Source organism: Sylvia atricapilla, chromosome 1, assembly GCF_009819655.1.
Source record: "Sylvia atricapilla isolate bSylAtr1 chromosome 1, bSylAtr1.pri, whole genome shotgun sequence".
Lineage (NCBI taxonomy): Eukaryota > Metazoa > Chordata > Aves > Passeriformes > Sylviidae > Sylvia > Sylvia atricapilla.
Genome location: NC_089140.1, coordinates 98109719 through 98131734, shown reverse-complemented (window position 1 = coordinate 98131734; position 22016 = coordinate 98109719). Strand labels below are relative to the sequence as shown.

General features: G+C 35.6%; 1 protein-coding gene across 4 annotated transcripts in view; it reads right to left on the bottom strand.

Annotated features, from left to right (window-relative positions):
- Window positions 1-1980: 1980 nt before the first annotated feature.
- CDH19 (cadherin 19) overlaps window positions 1981-22016 on the bottom strand; it is a 111585-nt gene continuing 91549 nt past the window's right edge. For 3 of the 4 annotated variants that reach the window (XM_066328480.1, XM_066328490.1, XM_066328509.1), the window contains 4 exons: window positions 13945-14066; window positions 7188-7305; window positions 4921-5172; window positions 1981-2594 (listed from right to left, as the gene is read on the bottom strand). In XM_066328480.1, coding sequence (XP_066184577.1) covers window positions 2101-2594; window positions 4921-5172; window positions 7188-7305; window positions 13945-14066 — 986 coding nt within the window. In that variant the 3' untranslated portion in view covers window positions 1981-2100. The remainder of the gene's footprint in view (window positions 2595-4920; window positions 5173-7187; window positions 7306-13944; window positions 14067-22016) is intronic. The other variant, XM_066328501.1, reaches the window with a different exon arrangement.

Here is a 22016-nt window from a genome sequence, read left to right as displayed (position 1 = left end):
AAAATCTCTGGATTGAGAAAGGATCAGACACTGTTATCCTTTTTGTACTAAATACAACCTGAAAGCACAAAGAATTCTCCTAAAGCCACTGGGACCATCTGTGGAATTAGGATTTGTTTAGGGTATAACCCACATAAATCTATAGACCTAATCCTAAACAGTTTTCACTATTGTCAACAACCAGTGCTCTGTAGTTGTGCTCTCTTTTTCTAGTCCTCTCCATGGATGAAATTATTAATTCATAAAATATTTTCTCAAATAAAAGTAATTTTGCCACATCTGTTTGAAAGCGATTGGAGTAAAAGGTTAGAGTCATTAACACAATCTTTTTGCTAGTGCATCTTTTAGAGCTCACTTATAGGTTCTCATTCATACTGGCATCCTACCATGAGACTGACAAGAATTTTTTTTTTTTTTTTTTTTTACTTATGAATCAGGTGTTGCCTCATCTGCCCCTGGTCAGATGGCCACCCTGCTCCCTTACCCCCCTACCCATAATTTTCCAGCTATGAATATAGTGAATAATATTTCTGTCCTTACCAGACCTCACACTGGAAATGTCTCCTGATTTTCAAACACCTCCATATTTTATTTTTAGGTACCAGGGATTTAGACTCTGTACTGGCACTTTTCCACTTAGCCTACATACCTTGGTTTTCTTCAGTGATGAGCAACCATAGTAAACATTGCAGAATTTGTTTGTTTCTTCCTTGCATAAGCTTTCCTGACTCTGAAATTCAGTTGCATTTACCTAAATCTTACTTAGAAAAAGAAGAAAACAAAAAAAAAAGGAAAACAGAAGGAAATATGTTGCATAATTTGATTTATCGTGATGCCAGTCTTCAGGCGATTGAATCAGTTGATTGCAGGATATTTCTTTAAATTGAGTACTCAATGAAAGAGAGGTGAATAAAATGCAGGCAGGTTGTTTTTTCCAGACAGACCATTTTGAAAACCTTTCATGAACTCAGTTCCAAAATTGCTGACGGGTAGTGGTAGAAGTAAAGAAATATTCTGAGATAGCTTTATATTTGTTATGGAATGGTTGAAAAAATACAGTGCGAAATTAATTTTGAAATCTTACTTGAGTCTTGCAGAATGATTCAGGATCATTTTCAAAGTGGATTAACATTTAAAGCATTTTATTATCTTCTTATCTGATGTCATACATAAAGTTTTATAACCATCAGTTTAGCATTTTAAAGATTCTTAATATTGTTATAATAAAACTGACTACTGCAGCTAATTTTATATTCCATAATAAAAAAATAAATCTATGCTGATAAATCAGTCATCCTTTAAACTCTTAATAAAAGGAAAAATGCCTGTATTTGGACAGCATTTTGTTCTAAGTGCAGTAATATATAATGTGGTCGATTGCAGTATTTAAGTAAAATATTGATTCTTTTTCCTATCTTATTTGCCAAATTAAGTATTGGTTTACACATTTTCCAATAGCTTCACTAAAATCTAAAATGGTAGCAAATACTTACTGATATAATAATGAGTTTTTATTTTTATACTGATAGGAAAAGACATTTGTTTTAGTTTTATCATTATAAGAACAATAAATAGATGATTTTGTGAGCACTTCTGACAATGGCATTAGAATATCTAGGGTCTACTTTTTCACACAATATTTATATAATGAAGCATTATGCAAATATGCGTGTTTAACTTTGGTTAATGTATGTATTCAACAGCAACAGCAAAATTCTGTCAGCTTTGGAAACTGTTTAAAGCTTATGGATGACAGAATGTTTACAACATCCATTTATGGCTTCTACTCCTCCTTTTGCACAAGTAAGATCCAGATTTTCAGTATCCAGAAGAGGATCTAGATTTCCAAAGCAGCAAAGTTTGCATTTAAGCACTTAGATTACCGCAAGGTTTTCAAACTATAACCTCCATCCCTTCACGTGGTAACACCTCTGGTGTATTTTATCCTTTCAAGAGGTTTCCACATCCAAAACATACTATGCTAAAACCCTCAGGCTCTTATTTCTCATGTTTTAATGCAGGATGATCTCCTTTTTAAAAATCCACAGCTGCATTTGGTTGCTGAGACTTAGGAAAACAAGGAAACAATTCAAAGAGTACCTAATCCCCCACAGTTCTATGGGAAGAGTACATGCCTGCAAGCTGTTTAAAGTGAGGTCCCCAGTCTGCAAGGTAGTCATAGCTCTGATCTGCGTCTGAAGTGTTTGAACCCAAGGAGCTGAGGGATCCCGCCAAGGAGCCAGTCCCCTCAAAGGCATAGGTCTGAAGTGAGTCATAGGGAGGAACGCTGGGATCTGCATTTGCTTCTTCGAGCTTTTCTGAAATGAATTGCCTGAAGATTGCACTGTCTGGGCCAACCTGCAGGGACTGTCTGTAGAGGCTCTGGATTTCGGAGGTTGCCTTCTTCCGAGGTCTGTGCGTTTGCATGACAGTGCGTGTCCTCAGTGCTGAAATATCAAAGGCTTCTGTGTCCTGCTCACCACCTCCTTCATCATCATAACTGACAATGTTCTCTCTGAATTCTTCCATCTTCTCTGAAAAGGGAGGCTTCTTCTTCTGCTGCTGCCTTATGGTTACAATTGCCAAGAAGAACACTGACAAAGCAAAAAGGAAAGAGAAGAGACAAGAGAAAAATTAAACAGAACTAGAGATTTTGAATGTGCTTGGAAAGATTAAAAAAATCACTTCTTATCTTAGTATTGATGCTGTTGCAAAGTGAAGCAATCTTAACAAATTTATAGAGCTGTAATTTTTATGGATTTTATGGTTTTGAGATGAGCAATGGGCGTGTTGGGAAAATGGCTACAAAGGGAATTGTAAAAAAGATGAATTAAATGGACCAGTTCTTTTGGTAGATGCAAATTTGAAACTGATGGAAACACAGGTTATGCTTTTTGAAAGTGCTTTTTTTTTATCACATAATATATCCATTTCACATTCAGAATTTAAATTCTTAATCAGTCTCTCTTAGCAGTCTGTCTGATAAAAGCCCCATCAAGATCAAATGAAAAATGTGACAATGAGCAAGATATCCTCCTTACCTGGATGAATCATTCAGTTCCACAGACTATGCAGAATGGTTCAACTATTTCTCTTGTGCTGGTTTGCAAATTTTAAGACTCACTAAGTTCTGTGTCATTTTACTCTGAAGGCCTATATGAATCAGACAATCTTATTTCTTTCATATGTGAAATGTTTCTTAATTTTTCTTTTAAAGCATTCTTTTTTTAATCCCACATGATTTCACTTTAACTGAACATCCCTATGAATTACTCTATGACTTTCAGAGAGATCAATTCTTTCAGTTTAAACTATATCTTGCTCCAGTTCTTCTTATGTAGTTTTTTTACTCAGGATATGATACAACTACCAAGAATTACAGAATTCACCTGACTTAAGAATATGAGAAACATGAAGTAGTTCTTTTTTCTACTTATTTACAATAAACTATTCTATATGTTTGGGAGATACCAACAGGACTTGAAAGCACTAGAACCATGAATTTCTACTACATATTCACAAAACAGGTGGTTTTAACTTTCCAAACACTTTGTCTGGTGAACCCTTCTTATAGTATACTTCCTACTTGAAAAATAGTTTTCAGAGATAAATGGCAAAATTATTATATAGAGAATATTTTATTATTTAATTTAAAATTATTATTAAAGTAAATTTTTTAAATTAAGGAATTTTAAATATTTATGTTTGTAAACAGTGTAGTAGATTAGACTTTTTCTTCTTTTGGACTAATATATTTATCTATATCAATGCTTTGACTTTTGTGATATGAATAGGCTTACTAGACGCCATGGGTTTATTCAACCTGGAGAGAAAACTTTTCTGCAAGGACCCAAGATATCATTGATGAATAATTCCTCTGATGGCCTGGATAATGCAGTGATAGAGTTTGTCTCATCCTCAGTTCCTGAGGTCAATAACACCAAGTGAACCTATTCAGATACCCTGCAACCATCAAACAAAACTTGAAATGCACACTGACCTGTAAGCTTAAACTGACCGAAAGACATAAAGCAGATATCTAAGCTCAGATTTAAACAAGACAACTCTGGAAGTGCAGGCAAGCCTAGAAAAACAAATTCATTGTATGTTCCTATGTCCTTGATTGGAAACCAGGACATGGATGTAGGGGAACTAGTGCATCCCTGGGCTTTGCTATAGAGTCAGGAAATGACTGGTGTCTTGAATGGCCAGCCATGAGTTGTTGGTTTGATTTTGGGAGCTGTTTGCCAGCTGTGCACGACCCTTTACAGAGGTACTAGAAAAAACTCCTGTGCATTTGAACCACTCCCAATCCCAGTTTTCACATCCACAAATTCCTAAATTTATTGGAGGAGTCTCCTGAGAAGAAAAAGGAGATGTCTAACATTTGGACAAATTGCTGTCTAGAGATGTAACTTTAATTGGCAGAGAAACTCCCTGTGTCTGGAGCTTTCTGATGTCAGATTGTCTTTTCCTTTTATTATTCATAATTGATCTCATTTCTACATTTGCCATTCCTAAGGTAGATTGAATAGGGTAGGCAGAACTAAAATATTCTTTTAATATATTCCTATACTAGAAGGTTTTCTTGTGTAATGTTGTCTTCAGCTTTACCTGTGATCAATACAGACTTTGGGCTCTGAAATCTTTGCTATTGAAATGTCAGGAGAATAAAGAGGACCACGGCTCAACTATGCCCAGATTTTAGGTAATTGTGCTAGAATTGAAATTTAACTGAAAACTGGGGAGAGGAAGGGAGAAATTATAGTTAAGAAAACAGGAAAGAAATGAAAAATTTGCCTTATTTCAATTTTTACCAATGGCACAGTACTTACAGTCTTCAATTCAAGGATCCATCTTTGCTTCCTTTTACAGAGTGATTGGTTAAGTAACAAAGCCCTTTTTCTTCCTTGTACTTACCTAGGAATATTAATATGCAAGCCAAAGCAGCAACTAAAGCCTCTGTGCTGAGACCCAAGGAATACATGAAAGCTCCATATCTGCAGTAGAAGGTGTTGACTTCAGTGTCACAGTCGCAGACAGTGACAGTCAGAGTATTTGTGCTCGTCAGTGGTGGGGTTCCGTTATCCTGAATTAAGATTGGCAAGTAGAAAAAAAACTGTTCTTCCCTCCTGAAGCCACTTTTTCCTGTGAAAATTCCAGCTGTGTTATCTAGAAGATAAATTATTATGATGATATGCAAATTATAATATACAAAATATTATATATATTATTTAAATACAAAATATTATATATTTTGTAGCCACAACAAAAATATTGATTGGAATCTGACCTATTCAAAACCAATGGTATTCTGCAAAGCTACATATTAAGTAAGTTAAAAAAAGTAAAGCAGGCACTGACGTTTGCTGCATATTTTGTCAATTATGAATAAATTGCATTTATTTTTGATGTATGTACTCCAGGGGGAAATAATAAAATTTGACTGAAGAACTCCGGTTTTAATGTTCAAGCTAAAGAAATTGACATACTTTTCAGTACTTGACACCTGCTCAGACTAATTAATTGGTTCTTAAAATTGTTCCATGCATCCAGCTGCTACCAAGCCAGAAGTTCACAGATAAAATATAGACAGTTTGCCATTCAAAAAGGTTAAAAAGCATGGCTAGCAGCACATAGTGAAAACAGGTGGCAAGGGAAAGAAGAGAAAGCAAGGAAAAAAATCCACTAAAATAGTCTTTTATTTCTTTTCTGGCACAAAATCTCAAGCTAGCTGGACTTCTACCACCTAAAATAGCAAAAAGTTTCAGATGCTTTCACTATGCTTTGTATTTAACTATTGGAGTTTAGAAATCTTTTCCGTAAAAAATACAATAAATAGCATAAATTCAGGTCCTGCTGCATGTCAGTCAATTCAAATAAGTAACTTAGCTTGCTGTAAAACAAAATAGTCCTGTCTACATTCATGTGAATGAAAAGAAGAAAAAAGAATCTAGAAATATATCCATGTCAGAATTTTTTCTCACGGCAGAACAAAAGACTGCATGTGTGCATAAGTAGAAGTAGAGGGAAAAAAAGTTTCTATCATTATCTGTGAAATACATCTATACAAACAATCCACTAAAGTTAACTCCCTCACATATAAGATGTTCTATATTTCTATCATAGTTCAGAGAGTAACTCTGAGATAAAATACTACAGATCTACAGTCTCTTTTCATCTTCCTTAGGGCTATCATTACTCCACCAGCTATTACTGTTGAATATGGCAAAAATGGACAGACCTAAATCTGATTGCATCATATTTCAAAAAGTTTTGTTTTCCCCATTAGTAGCCATCAAAAGGAACCGAATGTGTTACTTTGTGTGATGATCTGCTTGGGTTTTTGGGCAGAAAGAGGAAAGGTGAGAAAGGCACATGGGCTTGTGCACAATTTGACCTTAATGTAATGACTTCTCTTCCTGGAACGAAGTGAGAGGCTAATGAAGATGGGAATTGATATTCTTATTGATACATTGACTTACTATGAAGATAATTGAGAAGCAGTTTTCCATTTAACGTATTTGGAACTTTCCAAAACTGATTTCCATTGATTTGTTCCCTTAGCCAGAACATTCAAATAATTAGTATGGTCAATAAGAAAGATGTGTACTTTAGCTTAGTCTGAAGATTTTCTTTGTAGTTTCTGTAGAATGACTCTAAATGGTCACCTCCTTGAAATTCCATGGGATATTGCACCTACATTTTCATCTCATTATGGTTTTGCTTTATATTATATCTTATGAAATAAGATTGCATTCCTAGTTATCTGTCTTTATAATGTTGGTCTTGTTGAATTAATGAAATAGCAGTCCTATATTTATATCAATTTTCTCTTTCTGATAATCCTATTTCTCAGGTAAATAATTTTAACAAGAAAGTTGGAATTGACCATTATATTCAACTTTAAGAAAATTATTTTTAAGGAATACCGGTGTATTTTTCATCTCAGCTATTTTTTCTTTCCTTGAAACAAAACTGCCTTTTGCTATTTATATTATTCACTTGAAAAGGAAAATAAACTCTTTGATATTATTGAATTACTGTTTTGAAATGGACCTCAGGACATGTCCAATTCTTATAATGAAAATTTCTACTTAAATGGAAAGTTTTAAGAAATTAAGAACCTGCTGGAAGGATGCATTTTCCATTAGGAAGATCTTAAATAGCTGCATGACTGACACTACCTTGATTGTCTTTGACAGTAAAATGTGAGCTGTTTGCATCCTCCTGAGCCAATGAGAATGAAAAACGGTGACCTTCTGCTGAGTCATCTTGATCCACAGCACTGATGCTTTGAATTTGCTGGAAAAATAAGGGAACAGAGTTATTTAAGGGTAAAAGAATTTCCTGGTCCTTTAAAACAATAAAAAGGATATAATGGATACGTTAAACTATTGACGTTGAAGATGTGATCCATGAATTTGTATTGAGTGCATAATATGCAAATATTCATCAAATACCCAAATAGGTTTGTTGACACATATTCTGCAAGTACTCTGCTTTAAGTTTTCATCCATTTGAGACAAGCAGGCATTAAAATCTTAAGAAAATGTAAGAGGTTTTCCAGATCAAAGGAACAGAAGCAAATGAAGTCTCCATAAATGAAAAACATAAACATTTACAAAGTTTCGGGGTTTTTTTTTTTTTTTTTTTTTTTTTAATCCAAGGTGAACAGTATATTATTCTACATTTGAAGAAATCCTTTTACACAAAACTCATTCCCTTTGAGTTCACAAACACACTGACATCATTTAACTGGTACAATGTAGCTCCAGAAGTGACATAAGTTGACAAGTTCATGTGTTGGAATGTTGATTCTGGATATTATAACAGATTGATTATGGAATTTTTTTGGCTGCTTTTTCTTAAGAAAACAAAGTAGCCTTCATTTAGAAATATGTCAAACCAGACAGTCATTGCAAGATAAAAAATAACAGCATTCAAAACAATATTTTTCATCTCTGTAAATAAACAACCACACAGTTAACATAATTAGCAATATTTCTTCTTTAAAAAGTCAATATTTCTTATATTTATCAGTAAGTGTTTATTTATCAGCATATATTAGCGAACATCCTTGCTGATCAGGAGGAAAGGAAACTGCTGGAAACCCACCAATTTTCAAATTTTTAGAAAAGAAAGGGTTGAATTGAACTTGGACTCTATTTTATCTCATGCCTCATAGAGATTTATAAATAAGAATTTGAACCCTCAACTTCACTCAAACCACAGATCACTTGAATGATACAAGCAGTGCTTTTAAACTGAAGCAGTAAGTCAATGGAAGTGACTAGTGCTGCTTTCCATCTGTGCCTATGAAAACTCTTTTCTGGTTAAATCTTTTTTCAGTCAAAGATCTAGAACTTCATCACACATTCTTTTCCTTTTTAAACAAGCCAAGTTTGATTAAATCATCACAGCAGAATGCAAAATGTGGCTTACACACCAAAAGCTTTGTATCCTTAATGGTGTTCCCTCTTCACATGTGAATTTATTTAAAATCTGTTTTTTCACTCTGTGGAAATGTGAGGACTTTTGAAATCTTTTTATTTGTTTTTTGAAGAATAACTTTTCAGTGATGTCCTGATGTACAAAGGAGAGAGATTCTTGAGGGAGCATAGATTGGAAACAGAAAGATGTTAATTTCAGGCCTATATGGAGGTGAAGGTTTGGAATCTGGACACCAGACATAATTTCACTGTTAGCACTTGTGATAAGTGTAGATGGCAACAATAAGAAGATATTTGGCCTGGTAAGTCAGATGTGAGTAATCTATCTGAACAAAAATTCCCATCCTTGCAAACTGAAAAAGGAAGAAATTCCTTATACACATGCCAGCCCAGGTTGTGGAAATGGTATCTATGCTCTGTTTATCTTGTAAATAAAAATTGTGGATTATGGAGTAGTTGATTGCCAGGTAATCTTGATAATGCTTCATTGGGAATTTATTTCCCCAACTCTAAACAGTCTTACTGAATTGGAATTATGGAGAGGTCCAGAAGGCAGATCAAAATTTCTCTGTACAGCCCTGTCTGCTTCTACAGGCTTTGAACCAAGTTAAACTTAAGGCATAAATTGTCCATTTGAATAGCAACTCTTAATTTTATTGCTAGAGAACTCTGAGTGTAGGATTTTGAGTCCTTTGAGTGTTAGTCTTACTAATCCCATTAGAGAGATGGAGGGAAATAGAAACGTATTTGTCACCTCTCTCTTTCCACTTCAGCTTCTTTGTTTTCCACAAAACATCCTTCAATAGGAGTTCTGCTGTGGATTACAGGATGTAAGAGACCTAGCCGCTCATTTCTTTTGGGAGTAAAGAACTGGTTTTGTTCAAATTGGCAGAAGTTTTATACACAGTAAGATTTTATCAGTCTCATAATATTTGCTGATCATCAGAGTTTAGAGCAAGTAAAATATTAAAGTCTTAATTATCATAGTCAGCACTGGATGTTCCACTGGCTGTAGACCTTTTTCCTCAAGACCCAGGTTCTCCTGTTGACTGCTTCTGCTTTGAATAGCAAATTGACACAGTATTGAACTAATTTATCTGGGTCTACTCTAAAGCTTCTGCTCAGCTATAAATAAAATTGTGTGCTTATCTGGAAAGGATTAACAATTACAAAGCTCATGCCATGACACTGAGGTGCTTTTTTGTGTTTGCTCACGTATGCTAGTAAAGTTCTCCCACCTGTGCCATTCTGCTAAGAGATAATGTTGCAGAATCATGTCCCACATGAAACAGAAAAGAATTTTCCATGTGCCACTGTGCCCATTGTTTCAAAACATCACGTTACACTCAGTGCATCTACAGGTATGGATCTACAGTGTAAGAGTCTGTTCCATTATACGTTTCTTTCACAGCTTCATCATGTTTTTACACTCCAAAATATGTATTCATTGTTGTTTTTTTTTTTTTACTTTTTATTTTCTTATCATTACTGCTCAGATGCTTTTAATAAATGTTGGAGAAAACACACAATATGAAATAATAAACACTGTCTTAGCTCTCACTTTCATTTCTCTGCTAGGAAAAATAATTTTGCATCATGATTTGTTAGAAGGGGTCTCTTTTAGCAAACTACTCATTTTTAACATTAATCATATGCTCATAGAATTTGTTTAAAGATTTGCTCTCTTTTCTTCTGTCAACATTTCATTATGTAGAGAAGTACCAGCGAATGAGTACTTTTCACTTTCACTGTAACTGCTTATTATTTTATTATGTACCAAGTACTGAGTAAATAAATTTGCTTTTTTTCTTACCTCTGACTCAAAGTTCCTGAATACTCAATCGCTTCTCTCAATCTAATAAAAAATTGCTAAGAAAGCTGCAGTATTAAAGTCACTACATAAGTGATCCCCAAACTAGAGGAACTCAGAATTATCAGAATAAATATGCATTAGAGATATCAGCATTAGTTCAGAATATAGGTATGTTAAGTATAGCTTGTCTTCAGCTGAAAACAGCTTCTTCTCTAATAGGAAGAAAATCAATATCCACAAAAGGGCTGAAATTACCATGCATAGATACATTCTGTATGTTCAGCTTGGTTACAGATATAATGTAAGCATTTTGATACAGTTTACATCAAACTTTCAAGCTGTATCTTCCAGATGAATTAATTTGCTTAATTTAATTTAATAATATTTTGAGAATTAAGGTTTTTTGGCATCCACTCTTGATGAGATATCTCTAGTGTTAACCTTTGATGTGCATTTGGTCATCTTGGTGTTTTGACTATTTGTAAAGAATATTTCCTTTGAAGTTCAAAGGTTTATACTTACTGTACACACCCATAAATGGTAAATATAAAAAATTAATAGAATATTGTGGTCATCATTTACTGTGTTTACATGTAATTATAAAGTCAAAAGGTCCAATCAAAAGGAAATCACAGGTTTGAATGTCCTATTAATATTGCTCTATTTTATCTGATGATAACTATATCTGTAGTGGGATAGAAGGCTGTTTAACAACTTTCATGTTCAATTCATTTGGAAAGCAATTTATTTAATGGTGGTGGTCCAGTGTAAGTGTTCTTTTCAATGTTTTAAAGAAAACTTGAGTTGTGGTGTAGTATACAGCTGACTTCTGGATTATAGGATAGTACTAAACTATAACATTAAATGGATAGTGAAAATTCCATTCAAAATGTGTAATAAACATGATGAATGCATTCAGCATGATGCCAAAACCACCTATCTATCTTCTTTATATCCATTTTTATTGTCAAATTTGGATTATAGTCCCACAGACTAGAATCTAACCCTTTTGTTTGAATTACTTTTGGAGGCTAAGCTAAACATAGCTGTAACTCTCACAGAAACACCATGCAGGGGTTTGAAGGTCAGAACTCAGTCAATAAAAGCAGACCAAGAATTTTCATAATCTTTCAGAAAATGCAAAACTTCAAAGCAAGCCCTCTCATCTAGACTGAAGCTATTATTAACTGTGTCTAAGTCTGGATAATTAGGACAACAATTAGTTTTACTCATGAGGTGTTTTATATTCTGTATCACAAATCAGCATACTCTTAGGCTATGTATAGAAAAAAAAAAAAACAACTTAATTGTGATCTCACTCTAAATTACTTTTATATTAAACTGGGCTGACACCAAGATAAAGTCTAGATTGAATAAGACAATTCATTTTTTAGTGGTATCTTTTCCTCTGCAGTTTATTTCCTTCCTTTTCCCCTAAACACTGTAAACTCATGCAAATATATTTTGGACTATCCCATGAAATTAGACATAGCTCAGATCAGGAAAAGAAGTGAATTGCAGAAGTGTAGAATATCTCCAAAAGCATCTCTCAGCACAATGATTCCACCTAAAAGGGTAGACATACCTGCTTTAGAAACTGAAGTGTGATAATGTAGCTATACAATCTTTGATCTCAATATGTAAGCACATTCCATAGCTGTTTGAAATTGACTGCAGAAATATAGTTAAGATAAAAAGGTATGCTATGTCCTGATTAAGTACTTTAATTGCTTAAACTGATTCTCCTGAATGTAAGTTTTCTTATTCAGTGGAAAACCACGCCACCTATAAAATCATATTTGAATCTTTTGGTTTCTTGCTGAGAAAAAAAAAGAGATTTTTCTGTAAATGAATTTTTTTTTTAAAAAAATTAATAACATCAAAGAAGAGACATCATCTAACAATTCTGTTTAAATCATAAACACTGAATAAAATATCATAAACTCTGACTGTGATAATTATGCACTTCAGTGGCAGTTTCCTGTTGTTCTTCCTAAGAAAATTTGTTAATGAGAAAATTATTTGCCATTACTGTCACAGTCTCCACAGGCTAAACTAAAGATGCTTCTCAAAAACTTAGAACTATGAAAAAAAACCAAAAAAAACCAACACAAAACCAACATAAAATCACATTATACCTTTCTATATATTGAGAAAAATATCATGTTCATCCTTCATTCATGTATTGCAATGTCAAAGAGTTATTCAGTGTACCATGCATAAAGAAAGTATTATTATTGTTAGCAATTGCTATTGTTAGCAATTGCTATTGTTAGCAACTGCTATTCTTTACAGGACCATCTTATCCAGTGGTTCTCAAAATACTTCATATATATATGTGTAATTGATATTGAAAAGTAGCCATTGCTAGGTTAGCATACAGATGTCATGTATCAGTAGGCAACTATGGAATATTAGAATCCTCTAGAAATAAATCACCTGGGTTTTTATCTTGTAAGCAAGACTAAAACATGGATAACAAATATCCATGTTATAAGTGCCCATATTTAATTAATGGTGTCTTGAAACCAAGGAGAATAAGTTGCAGTTGATTTAATGCCTGCACTTTTATCTGTCAATGAGATACCCAAAGACCAATAGAAATTACTTGCTCCAAATACCTCCTAAACAGGATGTAGCCTTTGCAAGCAGGAAGATTTCCAAATGCAGAACAGACAAGGTAGTTGCTGATAGAGAAGCATATAAATGGATGCAAAAGGCTATAAAGAGATCACCTGAGCAACAGGAAAAGATTTATTTAACTGCAGACTAATCGAGGTCAAAGTAAACCAAAATGACATAAAAAAGAGGCTCTTTGATACAGAAATCAACCTAACAGAATATTTGAACCTAACCACCACAGATATCCCAAAGGTCTTTTTTAATGTCCAAATAATGCTTTAGGGTGGTGGGAAAGCAAACAGAGTTGTCTCTATGTAGCTTTTTTGTGTTTGGTTGGGTTTTTTGGATGTTGTTTTTTATTTTGTATCACTTTCTTTAAAAAAGACCTAAACCAAAACAAACAAAAAATTCCCAAACTGACTTTGAACATCCTGGAGTTTATTTTTAACAGGAGGAAAATGGAAAGACAGCAGTGTACCTGGGAACTGGGGCAGCTGACTGATGATACCCATTCATGTGGATATCAAGTAGGAAATGGAAAATAACCTCCTGGGAAGGATGTTTAATACAACAATAGCTTAAGCTGCCAGCTAGAAAAGGTGGTGTAAGGGCTGTGTCTTAAACATTTTCAGACTTGCACAGAACTAGTCAGGATTTGAATTCAGTTCACAATAAATTGAAGGACACAATTAATCTGGCTTGAAGTTGATCTAAGCCTGGTTCTTATGCTATTGCTGAAGTTACCGGGTATAGGTTTTTCATCTGTGATCTTAACATGAAACAAATTAGTGCCTGAATTTTTTTCAGAAGTTTCTGCCTGTACTTTATTGCTTGTTTTTAAAAACAAACAAGACACACAGGTTTTATTTTTAAAGGGGAAAAATATGCTTCACTGTAATAAAATTTAAATTTCATACTATGCATATATCAACAGAAATAATTTTGGAAATAGAAAAAACACAGTCTGTACTCACAGAAATGAAAGAATCAATGCTAAATATCAGACCAAAACTTCATTGTAATGAGAAAAATGTCAGCTAGCTTTTACATACTCACCTGTCCCGAAACTGCATTTTCACAAACAAATGTTTCGTAACTTTTAGGGAATTCTGGTGCATTATCATTAACATCGAGAACTTGGATATACACATTTGCTTCTGAAATTTTTTCAGGATTTCCTAATGATTAAAAAAAAGACAGAAATAAAAAAGTTAAAAATAATCTACTACATATTTTAAAGTAATGTAAACATTAGAAAATTTTACCTATATCCTGCAGGGAAGAAAATAATCACAAAGATCTATAGATGTATTTTTATAATGACATAATAATATAGTACCATTTTAATAGTATACCTAGAAAGAAGATATTTCATGTAAAATTTTGGATTTGTTCATGCTTTCCTTTACCCAGTCAGAAACTGATTTAAATGTAAAAATAAAACCAAATCAGGAAAAATTAAGTAATGCTTTGTTGTTGAGGAAAAATTTACTGTACTAGATGTATCTAAGGTTATGGTGGTAGGAGAGTGACAACTCTTCCACGGGTAAGAGGAAGCCATAAACATGAATATACTGGAACAAAAACTTGAGGGACAAGTGATAGAGGGGGTGATGAAAACCTAACCTGGTCAGATATACTAATTGATGTGGGCACCTGGAAGTGTGAGAATATTTTTTCCATCAGATCAGTGACCTTGACAATTGATAAACCAATGTAGAAAAAGGGGAAAACACACAAAACATACCAAGGCACAGACCTGACAAAACAAACACAGAGACTATGACAAGAAACAAACTTAATGATAATTGGTGGGCCATCTAAAAACCACAGGACAGCAGTTCCAGCTAGATCAACTAGGACTTTGTAACTGGCAAAACTTTAAATTAGAGAGACCCCAGATCTGGGGAAATGGGGACTCAGTAGGGGTGTACGGACCCATGGGATACATGCAGAGACTAACAAAGAGAGCTAAGCTACAAAAGGGTATGGAAGGGGATGGTTGTGTGCAAAACAGGGCCAGTCAGTGCATTTGTCTGGCTGAGCCTTGCACCTGATCATCAGTCTGTCTCACTAGCTTACATCTTCTTAATAATGTTTTCTTAGCATATCTCTGCATAATCTCACTCTCTCTCACTGCATATGTATGTGTGCTGCAAAGACTAAGTGGCAGCTACTGGTGTTACCTGCATATGTGTGAATGAAAATTGTTTGCAGATACTGGAGTGGGATAGGACTCTGTAATGCCAGCTGCTGACTCAGGAGCATAGAGGACGGTTGTCTGTATCCTCCTCAGACTTGTCATGCATGGGGTTTGTGTATGTTTTTACTGACAAATTTTAAACTGGACTCCACAGTGATTAGGGGTCTTTGGGTGTAGGAGAGGTCTATGCTTAGGGGGGACGTGCAAATGTGGGGTACATGAGGGATCAGTGTGTGGGTTTGCCAGCAGGCATCAAGTGTGCACTAGCTGCTGAGTTGGGGACCCATGAAATTGATAAGAGGACTTGAGATACAGGAAGGAGTGTTGGACAAACAGAAGAAGAAGGGATCCATGAGTGTGTGTGTGTGTTGGAAAAGATGAAAGTTTACAAGAAAGTTTTACAGATATGAATGCTCAGCAGAAGCATGTGAAGCTTTCAGAAGCTCTGAATGTGGAACCTGAAAGAGGAATAGCGATAGAAGCAAGTTTTGATATAGAAGAGTAAAAGATGTCTAAATTAAGGATTGCTGAGCCAGTTGTTACTGGACAACTAAGAAGACAAGATTAGTTGGAAACAGGTTTTATGCTAGAGCAAAAAATATGTTGACCATGAAAGATGTTTTCAGCAAGCAGAAAGAAATCTCAAGAAAAGCAAGATACTATAGGCAAACAAAACCTATGTTTTTACCAAGTAGAAAAAGGTCTAAGAATTTTCCACTGCAAGAAAATTGAAAAACAACTTTAAGCTGAAACTGTAACATAATAGAGTAATGATGGTAGTTATGATAGGCTAGAGGTAATTGTAAAGGTATTGTGTATGATGCTGGTTGGTTTTTATGTATTAAGATGCTTAGTAAAGAAAGCTATAAAATAAATTTTAAGCAGAGTTAAAGTGCTTCAGATTTTGCCTATAAGCTGATGCTGATGACTATAGGCTTGGCTCTGTTACCCATGACTCAGGACTGCTGTGACTTCAATCTATGAAATAAACAGCACCTTTAAAGAGCCACCTGGAGTCCTGTATCTCATTCAGGCTCTTACATGAGTGTGTGCTTGTGAATCTGGAGAGTGTTGTGCATGTGTGTGTATATGTCTGCATCAGAGATCTCGTGCCTTCCCAGAAGCAGAGGAGAGTAGGTTGCCTGTGCTTGTCGTTGATGGGAGTCCTGTACATAGGTGCTGCTGAAGGCAAAGCCTTGTCTGTGTCAATCCAAGGGACTGACCTCACATTGTGGGTCTCTAAAACACGTGCTCAGCAGTGCTATTGGCTGAGCCTGCAAACAGGTCAGCAGCATACCTGGGCATGGGCTTGGATCCCCAGGCCCTAGGCAGGGCTCTGGTGGCTGAGCAAGAGAGTCTTGCTAGGGGAAATGGAAGAGCTGGCTGCACCGTCTTACATCCCTTAATATCATGGTTACTGCAATGATTGGTCATACTCATTCCATTAACAAATTCTGTTACTCCTCCTCTTCTTAAATGTTTCCAGACTTTGAAGCTTTGGGAAAAAATTCAAAAATATTTATTTTAAAAATATTTCTGCCACTTCTAGACATGGATAAATCACAGTGGATATTGAAAATCTACCCTAGCCAAGGCAGAAAGCTCAGAATCAATTTGGAAAAACAGAGCTCTTCTATCCACTGATCTGTAAACGCAGAAGTGTGATTTCGCTCAGATATATCTAAGGCATTACTGCTGACAGGCTTCATAGACTGAGTGTTTAGTTTTGGTACAAATACTTTTGTTCCAAAAATTATCTACACTACAGGTTTAATTCATAGGCTTAGTGCTCACAGAAGATGTATTGTTCCTGTTACCCAAGTACACTATTGCTGTGGCTTTAGTTATAAAAGATATATAGATATGTCAGTACAGCTTATTCCTGTATGCAAAGGAAAATTCATAATATAAGGCATTTCTCCTGCATTTACTGCCTTCACACGAAGTTCTACTGCTAAAACTACCTCAGACAAGAGAAAGCAATGATATACCGTGGTACAAAAGTTGCATGTAGACTAGGCTGAAAAAACCTAATTTTTTATGAAATGAAAATGTTTGTAAGCATGTTATCTGAAAAAAAAAAGGCAATGAATACAGCAGGTACAGCTGGAGAAATTGGCAGCTCATGGCTTGGACAGGTGCACTGTCCTGTGGGGTAAAACTGGCTGGATATCCAAGCTCAGAGAGCAGTGGTGACTGGAGTAAAGTTGAGCTGGGGGCCCAGAACAAGTGGTGTTCCCAGGGATCCACCTGGGACCATATAATATTTGGACCAGTTCTGTTTAGTATCTTTATCAATGAATTGCATGAGGGAACTGAGTATATCCTCAGTCATTTTGCATATGACACCAAGCTGGGCAGGAGTGTTGATCTGTTGGAGGGAAGGAAGGCTATGCAGAGGGATCTGGACAGGATGGATTTATGGGTTAAGGCCAGTTGTGTGAGTTCCAAAAAGGGCACATGCCAGGTTCTGTACTTAGGTCACAACAACCCAAAGCAGAGTTACTGGCTTCAGGAAGAGTGGCTGGAAAGCTACCCAGAGGAAAAAAAATATCTGGGTCTGCTGGTCAACAGCAGTTGAATATGAGCCAACTTTTGCCCAGGTGGACCAGAATCGGCTGAGGGAGCTGGGGTTGTTTAGCCTGGAGAAGAGGTGGGTCAGGTGAGACCTTATCACTGTCTACAACTACCTGAAAGGAGGTTGGAGGGAGCTGGTTGCAGTTGTTTTCCCAACTAAGGGACAAATGGCCTCAAGACAAGCCAGTGGAAGTTTAGATTGGATATTAGGAAAATGTTCTTGGAAAAAGGTTGTCTAGCATTGGAATAGCATGCCCAGGGAAGTGGCTGAGTCACCATTCTTGAAGATATCTATAGTGGTGGACTTAGCAGTGCTAGGTTCATGGCTAGATTCAAAGACTTTATCTGTTTCTTCTCTTGTAGAATCAAACATCCATAATAATACAATAGGCAACAAAATTGTGCTCAGCTTCTGTTAGATAAACATAAAAAGTAGTAAACATCCCATTTAGAGGTAATACCAAGAGTGTAAGAGTTACTTTAATTCTTTTACTGAAGTCAGAATTGGATGTGTAGGGCAGAGATTTGACTACATTGTCTTTTGAATGAAATCTTTGTAATCTTTAATAGAAAGCAGGGAATACCTTTGGTGGGTTCAGTTGTATGAAACGAGGCACAGGACGGACCCAGCTAGTCTTTCCTATTCTTACCTTGCTTGTTTGTAAGATTCGTGAGTACTATATTGGCTTTAAAGCCTACACTTTGCTTGCACAAAACCTTTAGATAGCACATAGCTGGAATCACATCTATATTCTTTCATTAGAAAGTTGGGTGTTTGGTTTGTTTCTTTTTTGGGGGGAGGGGATTTTGTAATTGCCATGTTTCTAGTTCTTTAATATATTCGGGTTGTAGTGTCATGGCCGCCTTGGTGGGATTTTTTTTCCCTTAGTATACAGTTAAATAACAAGAAAGAGCATTTCTCTCATTTCTGTGTGTATGTAAGTTTTTAATAATACGAAAAATTTTAATTTTTCTGAAATCACAGCTGTTTTGTTTTGAGAGGGAGCAACTTATTATAAAGCCACTCTTGAAATCAGTGTCTTGTGAATATTTAATGATGGTTTTGGTGAAGCAGAGGTACTGCATTTGTTGCATTTTGAAGAGAACGTAGGCAACATTTGTGGATGGTAGGTACTTTGGTAGACAGTGAAGGTAGGTACTTTTATCCCTCACACAGGAAAATTATTGTCAGAATGTGAATTCAGATAATGGTATTATCTGAATACATTATCTAAATATCTCCCAATTAGCATCGAATTTGTAACAAGCTTTACAAGAAACTTCAGGACTTAAAAAACAAAGACTAAGAGAACAGAATGTCAAGTATGACAGGCTGGAGCAGTGTGAAAAATGACACTTTAATTTCTAGGGACCCATATTAGTAACTTGAAAAGAAAAGCAGTGAGCATCTCGAGACACAGAACAGCAGTCAGTATTTGCAGGGGATTAAAGAAATCTTACATTGACATAAGTAAATGAACAAAAACTTGTAATGATAACAATAATACTAACACTACTACTAACAATAAATGTTATCTTTATATTTTTATAGCATGACTATCATTTATGATAAGGCAAATTTCTTTACTTCATAAAAGAAATAAATAGGGTTTTTTAAGAAAGGACTACTCAAAAAAGTTAAAATTTTATCAATGAAAATATATATGTGATCAAGGCAGGGTGACAGTTAAATATTAAATTATTATTATCCATACTGAAATAATTACCCATACTGAAATAATCAAAGAAGTTCAGGTCTGGAGACCCCCATTAAAAAACACCTGCAAGACTCAATGGTAAAATGACTCTTGGCTGTTGTGGGTTAATTTTGTTGTGACTGACTGTATCAAATGAAACTGATAACAGAATCATAGATAACTGAGTTTGGAAAGACTTCTCTGTTAATCAAGTCCAAATGTTTACCTAACTGTCATGTTCACCACTAAACCACTAGACCCCAGGTATCACATCCACAATTTTTTTTAAACGCTTCAAAGAAAGGCAACTCATTTACTTCTCTGGGAAACTTATTCCAGTGCCAGACAACCCTATTCCAGGAAAAATAATTTCCCAGTATCTAATTTAACTTCACCTGGTGCAACTTGAGGCCCTTTCCTCTCATCCTCTTACTTGTTACATAGCATAAAAAAATTGACCCCCACTTCCCAGGAACTTTCTTTCAGGTACTTGTAGAGAAGGTTCCCCCTCAGCCTCCTTTTCTCCAGTCTAAACAACCCCAACTCCTTGAGCTGCTCTGCATAGACTCGTGTTCCAAAGCCTTCACCCTCTCTGATGTCCTTACCTGGATATGCCCCAGCACCTTCTGGAAGTGAATGGCACAAAAGTGAACACAGGACTCAAGGTGCAGCCTTAGCAGTGCTGAAGATAGGGGAAAAAAAATCTCTGCCCTGATCCTGCTGACTACACTAGTTCTGATCCAGGCCCGGATACCATTGGCCTTCTTGGCCACATGGGCACAACTGGCTCATGTTCAGCCTCTGTTGACCAGATCCCCAGGTCTTTTTCTGCCAGGCAGCTTTCCAGTCATTGCCCCTGGCCTGTAATGTTACACATGGTTATTCTGACTGAAGTGCAGGACCTGGAACTTGGCCTTGTTGAGTCTTACACAATTGGCCTTGGCCCATCAATCCAGCCTGCCTACATCTCTCTGCAGAGCTTTTATATGTTTCAACAGAACAACCTCCCAGAGCTCAGCTTGGTGCCATAGGTAAACTGACAGAGTGCACTTGATCCAATCATCCAGATCATTGATAAAACATATTGAACAGAACTGACGCCACTATTGAGCTTAGGAAAAACCAATATTGACTGTCCGCCACTTGGATAATAATGATTTTTTGCTCTCAGATAGGATTAGGATGTTGTTCTTTGTGCTTCAGCCTTGCATTTGATGAAAGTTTCTTACAACCAAGTAAAAACTGTGAAAGGAAACTTAATTTTTCTTCAGCTTTAAGCATAAAATGGAATGACAGTCAACAGCTTGCAAGTTCTCCCTGCTGGCATTTAAGTTCCAACAAATTAGACCTACTTCTGGATACTTTTAAAATATACTCCCTCAATAGCATGAAGATAGGGTGATCCATACCACAGGTCCAAAATAAGAGTCAATCCTCTCTTACTCTGATCCCTGTGATTGTTGCAATGGATTCAAAAGTCTTGCGCAGTGTATGAATGTCAGGGCATCAACAGGCTCCTAGGGAGATTACTGTTGCAGTGTATTTTCAATATATGACTAAGGTACAATGAACATTTTATTTGGATGAACTCTAATGCCATTTTGATTTGGCTTCAGTGAAGCCACAATGTCATCCACCAAATGTCTCATGCACACGGTACATGTTTTGACTATATTTCAAAGAATAATATACTGCCAGTTCCTGATACAAATTCTTTCAGGTATGCCCAGACCAAGGTGACCTGACTTTGGTTGTTTTGAATGTATCATTATAGACAGTGACCTTATCATCATTTAAGAAATAAAGAATAAGCATTTGAACATAATGAGGTCTCCGTTTCTCTACAATAACTTTTATTACTGTGAAAGTTTGGCTTTCTTTTGCTGTAGGAGACAGTTATTCATTTTTAACCTTTGGTTCTCTCCTGTTTTATTGTTTAACTAAACAAAGAAATCTAGGACAAAGTTATCTTCCAAAGTGCTGTTCAAGACATGCCAGAGATCAAATTTGCCAACACCTGTCATCTGCCCAACAACATGAGAATGAAATTCATGCTTAAAAACTCACAGAGAAGCTGAAAAGAAAGATAGTACCATCAATTCCTAAATACAAGTTTAAAATTTCAATGAAAATTGATACTGGCTATCCTATAGTAGACTTCCAGCAGCATTCTGAAGGGACGGTTCCCTTTTGGAAATAGTGTAGTTTAAGAATGTATGTTTAAAGTGGTTATAGCAATAAATGGAATTTAACTGAGATTCAGGAGTAAAGAACAGGTGCTAAGAGTATTTGGCAAAATCTGTCTGATTTATTGATTTGACTCCAGTTTCATATGGCTTTCCTCCTTCCTGAGGATGAATGGGATTAGCTTTTATAATATCCCAGTAATCTTGTTAAACAGCCTTATAAATCAGGAGCTGTTAAATTTCTAGTGTTGTTCCAAACTTAGGGCAACCAAATCACCAAAAACATAAATAGGGTAATTTGCATTTGACTTTCAAACAAAATTGTCAGGTGAAATCTATATAAAGCATGCTTCAAGGCTTTAATTGTCACTGAATAGACATCTAGATGATTTAAGCCTTAACATTAACAATTAATTTGAGCCACAGGTTTCTGACTGGTGTTAAATTAGACCCTGGCTAATTTCA